This window comes from Silurus meridionalis, chromosome 4, assembly GCF_014805685.1.
Source record: "Silurus meridionalis isolate SWU-2019-XX chromosome 4, ASM1480568v1, whole genome shotgun sequence".
Taxonomy (NCBI): Eukaryota; Metazoa; Chordata; class Actinopteri; order Siluriformes; family Siluridae; genus Silurus; species Silurus meridionalis.
The window spans coordinates 8,843,134-8,852,345 of NC_060887.1; the positions used below are offsets into that span (position 1 = coordinate 8,843,134).

General features: G+C 38.5%; 1 protein-coding gene across 1 annotated transcript; it reads right to left on the reverse strand.

Annotated features, from left to right (window-relative positions):
• Positions 1 to 4,434: 4,434 nt before the first annotated feature.
• Positions 4,435 to 9,212, reverse strand: si:dkey-29h14.10. Its single transcript, XM_046846295.1, has 5 exons — positions 9,022 to 9,212; positions 7,187 to 7,450; positions 7,056 to 7,106; positions 5,845 to 5,964; positions 4,435 to 5,036 (listed from the first exon to the last, which is right to left on the reverse strand). The coding sequence occupies exons 1-5, from the start codon at positions 9,065 to 9,067 to the stop codon at positions 4,846 to 4,848; spliced, it is 672 nt and encodes a 223-aa protein (XP_046702251.1). The 5' UTR covers positions 9,068 to 9,212; the 3' UTR covers positions 4,435 to 4,845.

Genomic DNA, 9,212 nt, shown 5'->3' on the forward strand with positions numbered 1-9,212 from the left:
ATTATATGGGTCTAAACGAGTCGACACCGTCAGGATATGATTATAAGCATGAGCCCCGTCAGACTGGTCGTGGGGGGGGTGTAGGAACCATTTATACTGCTTCTCTTAATGTTAGCCAGATGTTAGGATTCAGCTTTAAATCATTTGAAGTGCTCGTTCTTAAAGTTGTACTTTCAGACATACATAGAAAACTCGCTCTGGTCACCGTGTACAGACCCCCAGGACCCTACGCTGATTTTCTTCAAGAGTTTGCTTGTTTTCTTTCAGACCTCTTGATCGATTTTGATAAAGTGCTGCTTGTAGGAGATTTTAATATTCATGTAGATGATGTAAACGATGCTCTAGGATTATCATTTGTTGACTTATTAAACTCTTTTGGGGTTAAACAAAACGTCACCAGACCAACTCATCGCTTTAACCACACACTAGACTTAATAATATCCCACGGAGCAGACGTCACTGATATAGATATTTTACCTCAGAGTGATGACATCACAGACCATTACCTCATACTGTACACACTACCGGTAGAGCAGATTAGCCGTGTTGCACCACGTTATCGACCTGGTAGGACTATTGTTCCAACCACTAAGGACAGATTCATAAATAACCTGCCTGATTTATCTCAATTTCTCACTAAACCCATAACTACTATTAATCTTGATGAGATAACTAAGAACATAGACCTTATCCTCACTAGCACATTAGACACCGTTGCCCCTATTCAGTTAAAAAAGGTTAGAGACCAAGCACCTGCATCTTGGTATAATAGTCATACACATGCCCTCAAGAGAACAGCACGTAATCTGGAGAGAAAATGGAGGAAAACTAAATTGGAGGTATTTAGAATCACAGATAAAGACAGTATGCTCAGCTACAGACGGGCGCTAAAAGCTGCTAGAGCTGAACACCTGAGCAAACTTATAGAAAACAACAAAAACAATCCCAGGTTCCTTTTCAGTACAGTAGCTAAACTAACTACAAATCAGGGCTCTGAAAATTGTGTTCCATCACAGTTTAGTAGTGAGGACTTTATGATTTTCTTCACTGAAAAATAGATAACATTAGAAAAACAATTGTGGCAGTTCAACCTCTGACAGCATCTCCTGAGACAGTGTTACCTTCAACTCCACAACTCCACTGTTTTACATGTATAGGACAGGAAGAGCTGTATAATGTTATTGCCAAAGCTAAATCGACAACATGTCAGTTAGATCCAATTCCTACTAAATTACTGAAGGAAGTGTTATATACAACTGGTGAACCTCTTCTAAATATTATTAACTCCTCACTATCTTTAGGTCACGTCCCTAAATCCCTCAAGTTAGCAGTTATTAAGCCCCTCATTAAAAACCTAATCTGGATCCAAACACGTTATCAAATTACAGACCAATTTCAAATCTCCCATTTATGTCTAAGATTTTAGAAAAGATTGTCGCTGCACAGTTATGTTCCTACCTGCAAGAGAACAATATCTTTGAAGAATTTCAGTCAGGTTTTAGGCCCCATCATAGCACAGAAACTGCTCTAGTTAAAATAACTAATGACCTGTTTTTAGCTTCAGACCAAGGCTTCATCTCGCTGTTGGTTTTACTAGATCTTAGTGCTGCATTCGACACTATAGACCATGATCTCCTCCTAGATCGCTTACAAAATTACATCGGCATTCAGGGACAGGCATTAAGCTGGTTTAAATCCTACCTGTCCGATCGTTACCATTTCGTAGATTTAAATGGAGAGCTATCCAGGCTAATGCAAGTAAATTATGGCGTGCCGCAAGGTTCAGTTCTAGGACCCTGCTCTTCACAATATACATGCTTCCGTTAGGAAATATTATTAGAAGGCATGGAATTAGCTTCCATTGTTATGCTGATGATACTCAGCTATATATCTCATCTAAACCAGGCGATACAGCTCAATTAACCCGGATAACTGAGTGTGTTAAGGAACTAAGAGATTGGATGACCCATAACTTTCTACTTTTAAATTCTGATAAGACTGAGATTTTGCTCATCGGCCCAAAAACTAGTATACAGACGCTCCAGCATCTCAACCTGCATTTAGACGGATGTTCTGTAACCACTAGTTCAACGGTAAAAGACCTGGGTGTTATTTTAGACAGCGACTTGTCTTTCAAAAATCACATCAATCAAGTTACAAAAACAGCCTTCTTTCACCTTAGAAATATTTCTAAGCTAAGAAATATGTTGTCTATATCCGATGCAGAGAAGCTCGTCCATGCTCATGACCTCCAGAATAGACTACTGTAATGCGTTACTAGGTGGATGTCCTGCATCATTAATAAACAAGCTTCAGTTAGTCCAGAATGCAGCAGCCAGAGTTCTTACAAGGTCAAAAAATATGATCACATAACCCCGATCTTATCGTCCCTACATTGGCTTCCTGTTAAGTTTCGAATAGACTACAAACTATTACTTCTCACTTATAAAGCACTAAATGGTTTGGCTCCCATGTATCTATCCAGTCTTTTAACACGCTACAATCCGCCACGCTCCTGAGATCTCAAAACTCTGGGCTTCTAGTAGTTCCTAGAATAGCAAAGTCCACTAAAGGTGGTAGAGCATTTTCACATTTAGCTCCTAAACTCTGGAATAGTCTTCCTGACGGTGTTCGGGGCTCAGACACACTCTCCCAGTTTAAGTGTAGATTAAAAACATATCTTTTTAGCAAAGCCTACACATAACACACATCACATCATAACCTTGTGCTCCAGAACATCTGATCACATGCACATTATCAACTTGTGCTGTTAATATCATGAACAGCAGCTACGCTAATTCCTCTCCACTGCTTCTCTTTCTCTCCCCATCCCGAGACACCCTGAGGTTTGGCCAGCTCCAGTCACCTCCCACCTCGTGATGATTACGGACCTTTGAAGAAGTAGATGCCGAACTCACAAACATCCCGAACCATCTGGAGACGTACCAGTGCCATTTGGATCCCGCTACATGTGTGGAGTTTTGACATTGGACCTCCTGGAGTGTTTAAAGGCTCTGGCATGGAGAAGCTGATGCTGGATCTGTGGTGATCACAAATGCTGAGCTCATAAAACTCGGAGCTACTAACCATATAGACTGTATAAGACTGCAGAAAGAACATCACTTATAATCTTATACTCCAGTAATCATGTTAGTTCTCACTGTCCAGTGTTCTTTATTGTTGAAAGATTTATGATCAAACTCTTGATGTCACCCAGATGAGGATGGGTTCCCTTTTTGAGTCTGGTTCCTCTCAAGGTTTCTTCCTCATAACATCTAAGGGAGTTTTTCCTTGCCACAGTCGCCACGGCTTGCTCATCAGGGACAAATTCACACCATTCACCATCACTGTTGATTTGTGTAAAGCTGCTTTGAGACAATGTCTGTTGTGAAAAGCGCTATACAAATAAACTTGACTTGACTTGACTTGACAAGGTGCTTGGTGAAGTTGCGACAAAGGGGGATTTTGCAAAAGAAAATTTTAATTATTGGTATTTTAGTATTTAATCATTTAAAAATAAAGATTTTTTTAGTAGGGAAAATTTAAGGCCTGTGACAAATGTGTTTTAAACGGTTTAATTCCACATTATACAGTAGCAACCGTCTTTGGCACATGTTTTACGCTGAATGCCCTTCCTAACGCAACCCTCCCCATTTATCCGGTCTTGGGACCGGCACTAAGGCTTGTGCAACCCTAATGGCTGGGGATGGTTCCCTGACCGGGGATCAAACCCGGGCCACAGTGATGAGAGCGCCGCATCCTAACCACTAGACCACCAACATAATAGTAATAATAATAATAATATTGATCTTAAGTAAAAGTAAAGATTTTAGCATAATAAGTGGTCAAATGATATTTTGTGCCCTACCTGAAAACTACTGTCAGTCAGTCAATGTAAAATAAATGTGAAAGAAATTTTCATACAGTTCTATATGAACTGAATCGAATTCTACAAATATTAAGCTTATTATATAACGTTTCATTCATTCATTTACAGTTAGCAATTTTCTCTGGTCAGAGGCACAGAAGCCTAGCCTAGTGGCAATGAGGCTGGAACACAGTGTGAATGGGGCACCAGTTCACCACTGGGTTCCTTATACATATTTACACCTATCCAATCCCAGAGAACCCACGACACAGAGAGAAGACGCACAAGGACTCCAGCTCAAGATGGAATTCCAGAACCTGTAGGTGTGCAGGGGAAACATCACCCTCAATAGCACAGTCACGTCTTTATTATGTTATTTTCTGTTTATTAGAGCAATAGTGTTTTTTTTATGCTGGAAATTTCTATGAGCAGAGCAAAATAGGTTCCTCCACATCTATGTTTTCAAGTCATTGAGGTCTGGAATGAATTTGTGTAATTCATGTTATCAGTCAAATCTGACAAAAACTATAGGAACCAAAAAGGAAATAAAAAGCAGCACAGCACAGTACATTTTCATTGATATTTTTATTTTTACTAAAACGTAAATATTTACAAACCTTAATAAATAACTTTGTATATATAAATATAAAATGTTTCATCATGGATGAAACATAAAAATGAATAAAAGCAGTAACGTGTAGCTTATTAAAATGTAACAAAATCGGTCTGTAACAAGAAAACAAATAAATCCTAAACGCTGATATAATCAAATCCAGATAGTTATAAAACAGCATTTACACTTAGGCATTTTAGATTCAATCACACAATTGTGTATACTTGCACTTCAGTTTGAAACCATGACTGGTTTTGAACTGAGTTTCACCTGAGAGTCTTTGCACATGATGACAGGTATTTTATGACGCCACTGAGGAACCTATATATTTCCTGTACAGTCTGTGGCCTCAATCTTGACCTTTTCACTCCTCTAAATCCTCTGACACACTCTCTGTTTCTTCCTGATGTTCAGAGTCCAGACTGCTTTCAATGTTCATATAGTTGTTGTCTCCTATGATGACATACTCTACGTTGGAGCTCTCCACCTGAACATTAGGAGCCTCTGTGGGGTTTGGTGATCTCCTGTGACTCTCCTGTGGAGGCTCTACTGCATCTACATATAAAAAAAAAAAACAGAATGAAAACTGCATCGAGTGCACTTTATACTGATTACATCTACTAAATAATTACAGTTTTTCTCAGTTGCTTCGGAGCGTCTCTCTTTTTGTTTCAGTTTGAATGCTTGCCTTTTATTTTCCTCAATATTGATTCATATATTCGCATTATTTATGATTTCATAACACATTTAACACATTTTTTATTCTGTAATGGTTTTTTTTGTAATAAAGGATAGTAATAATTTACATAGTGTTATTTTTTAATTTTATATCCAGTATCCATTTTAGAAACTATCGGTTGATTATTTGGTTATCAGCAAATACTATCCAACGTATTTCACTACTCAACGTATTAAATCTTTTACTGCTACTACTAATGTAACTATTTTGCATGCAATGAACTAAAGCCTAGATGTTTTGGGGGTTAAGAATAATCAGGTGAGAACCAGTATAATATATTTTTAGTTACATGACTAACAATTGATAATGTAGGAAACGGTAGACAATTGTACACAATCAGTTCAATGTTTGTACCAAAGCATTCGCAATTTGTTCAAATCAATGACAAACTGCTTTTTTAAGATGTGTACTAGTGACTACATGATTTGCAGGTTGTGAATTTTGATCTAAAAAAAATCTGAAAAACGCTCCAAAGCGGCTGAGAAAATTTTTATAACAAAAAATTTTTTTATACAAAAAAAATTTTATATTAAAAATAATGTTTATACATTAGATTTGGGCACTGTAATAGTAAACATTGTGCTATACAAGCCATTTCCTTCTGCTCTTTTGTGCCGCTCTTACCGTGAATGACATCAGCCTGAGTGAGAAGACAGCACAAGCTATTATTGCTTCCGATGATGCAGTTCCTCAGCGAGGAATTGTTAATGTTTATGACACACAAAGGACCAGTTTCAGGTGCCTCTGTAATACAGGGGACAAAAAACAGTATAAAGGATTTGAAACCGAGATATTCTGCTCATCACTTAAAAGAAATGGCATAAGCATGGATGAATGAAGTGAGAATCTGGTTTACATGGAGAACTAAGACCAAACCAAACCAAGAATCAAACCAAACCACAACAGTTCAATGACGCATGAAGCGGAAAAAAAAAACCCTAACATATTTCTCATTAAAAGAACACCGGCATAACAACTTCCATGTGTGTTTGGCTTATGTAAACAGTAGTGTTATCAAAACCCTGGCCAAACTAGATTTGTCATCAGGCCAGACATCTGTGATCTAAACCCTCTTAAAGTTGCATACGCCTGACACGATCTGGCCTCAGGTTCAAGGGGAAAATGTCTATATATAAGGCACAGTATTATTTCTTTAAAAGCCATTTTTCGAGTGGTGCTCAATCTTTTTCCTAGAAAGGTCAAAAATCTAACTTGATTGAGGTCAGTGGGTTAAAAAGATTATATTATACCAAACACTAACAAACACTAAATCTAAAAGCAGCAAATAACAGCAGCAGTAAACGAGTACATGTTTAATGATTATGAATTTGTACACCAACGCATAGTTTTTTTTTATAGATTATATAATTGATCAACATCTTTACACTAGGTAACACCATTGTTCTAAAAATATATTTTAAATAAAACTGGTATGAAAACATTTGGAGAACGCTGCTGAATTGGACATAATACATTTTGTTGAGGCGGGAATTTCATGTCTATTATCTAGTTTTCTGACCTACAGTATATACACGGTCTTGTGCAGCAGCAAAGCAAACCCACAAACCCACAAGCAAACAAATTTCTCTTCACACATTTTTGCAGGAAGGAAATCCGCACTGTGAAACTGCTCCTGCACTCAATCAATGTTCTCTTCACCTCGAGCATAAGTAACGCCAGTCAGTGTCCACTAGAACTACATCTTCTATGGCTTAAGAAGCTCTCAGATGATAAGGTGAATCCGATAAAGCGCCTTCTCAGTGTTATTTACTTCTACACACCATTTGAAGAATGAGTGGCTCGTGAAGTGAAAGCAAACGAAAAAAGGTACATACCTGAAAACGTAGACTTCTCCACATGCTGGTGAGCCTCATCATTAACCTCCACTGCAGGAGAGGCAAACACATTAGAGCCAGTCCATGTTACATATGTTCTATCTGGAAAACACCTGTCTGCTCACACCTACCCGAGCCTCTGGTGACGGTGTTGAAGAGTGATGGGCTGCATGCGTTCAGACACTGGAAGAACTGCAGACATGGTGTGCGGCCCTTGAGCAGAAGCGTTTGCAGGAGACACACTGCTTGTTTCATGTCCGTGGCCCCAGCACGGATCACCTGCACCTCGTAGTCAGTCAGAGCTTGCGAGCGGCACAGGCAATCAGAGATCTGCTGCACCATGCAGGAAGTCATGCGCTTGCTCAGGTTGCTCAGCTCACGCCTAAGGACCTTTTCTATTCAAGAACAGAGATGGAGGAATGTGGTTATTTCACTTTGCGTCAAGCCAAAGCAAAGAACACACAAATATGCATCATAAGGCCAGACATCTTCGAAGGTTCATTTTGATTATTTGGAAGAAAAGATCACCTCAGAAAAAGAGAAGATCTGTTGGTTCATTTCAAACTGCTCACAGATTCTGTGTATCCACGATATGGGCTATGTTTTTCCAGCCATATGTGCTTCTATCTTTTTTGTACGTGTTAGCATTAGACTTTTCTCTTCACTGTTAATATTTAGAGGGCCTCAGAGTTGTTTCTCATGGTACTTTGGCGTCTTTGTAAGTTCTGCCTATACAATGTGAGAACGTGGCTTATTCAATACTGTTTATGTGACTTCCTGGGTTAACTGTTCTATAGTATTGTTCCTGTTTACATATAGAGTAAGGAATGTAGCCCCTAGACCCTGAATGTATGTAGCTAATACATCTCTGGCTTTCCCTGTCTTATTTTTTATTACCAAATAAGTTCTTATTTTAGCTCAGGCTCTGTTAAATATGCCTATATTCTTGCCTGTTTTCTGACTTAAATCTAAGAACTTACATGCCACATTGTGTGTTTATTTCTGATCAGTTTCTTCTTCTCCAAGATTTGAGGCATGAAAAAATACATCTAATAGCAAATAGAGACTACATGTGGAAAACGATGTTATGTTCAAAAAGCGCATGCTGATCTTATGCTCAGATGTCCACAAACTTTTGACCATATCGTGTATGTCCGTGATTTAACTTGTGGCAGGTATGGCAGAGGTGATGGCACTAAGTCAAGGCATTAGGTTTAAATCCCAGAATCATGTCTCAAATGTATGTTGTGTTGGATTATAGTGTCAGGCAAAAGTGCAAATGTAAATGTTCCTCGAAAATGTGAGGCTGCTGTATGTTTTACATACTTTTGTTTTTTTTACACAAAATTTTCTTTGGGACAATCATATTATTGTTCATTGAGTTATGGCAATAAAAAGTTGCACATCACTATGATTGATTGTTGTTATTGATGCACATAACCTACAGTTGTTTTGCCATCGAATAACTACATCTGATTCTCTGTGACATTATACCATAATAATAAGCTCAAGACTGCCTGAAGATTTTACTTCTCCTATTGCAAAGCTGTACAGAAATTTCTAGAAGTCTGATTGTGTGTGCTACTAGTCATGCGTCATCTAGTGTTTTGATCTACTGCACGCACAAACACACGCGCACACCTGCACAAACACACGCATGCGCAAACATACGCACATTTTTGTTAGTATTGTTGCCTTCTTGCCTTGTGAGGAAGTTCCATAGATATAATCAGCACTGTAAGCCCTAAATACTAAAACTAAACTGCTAAAATGTTCTCTCTCGCTCTCTCCACACACACATACACTTATATATATATATATATATATATATATATATATATATATATATAAATATTGTCATTTCTATTCGTGTTAGATATCTTCAACCACTTCCTCGTTCTCCAAATCGAGTTTTTAGGTGTGTGTGTGTGTGTGTGTGAAGTGTATAGAAGTGTATAACACTCACCGGGTGAGATGACCATCATGCTGCTATCCGACGTGATGATGTTCATTAAACAGAAGCCCCCAGGACTGACTTTCTACTTCTCCGCATCTGCCTCAAATTCGAACTTCAACATGAAACCGATACTGCGACCGCGACACGTGTACACGACTGCGCATGCGCGCCTGTAATTTCCCTGTGCTGAATTTCCCGGT

What these genes read in the sequence shown, in the direction of transcription:
- si:dkey-29h14.10 (XM_046846295.1), bottom strand. Translation starts at nt 9,067, where the DNA reads ATGAACATCATCACGTCGGATAGCAGCATGATGGTCATCTCACCCG. An exon ending in CATGATGGTCATCTCACCCG is followed by an intron (nt 7,451 to 9,021) that starts GTGAGTGTTATA and finishes GTTCTTGAATAG; the next exon opens with AAAAGGTCCTTAGGCGTGAG. An exon ending in GGAGAAGTCTACGTTTTCAG is followed by an intron (nt 5,965 to 7,055) that starts GTATGTACCTTT and finishes CCTGTATTACAG; the next exon opens with AGGCACCTGAAACTGGTCCT.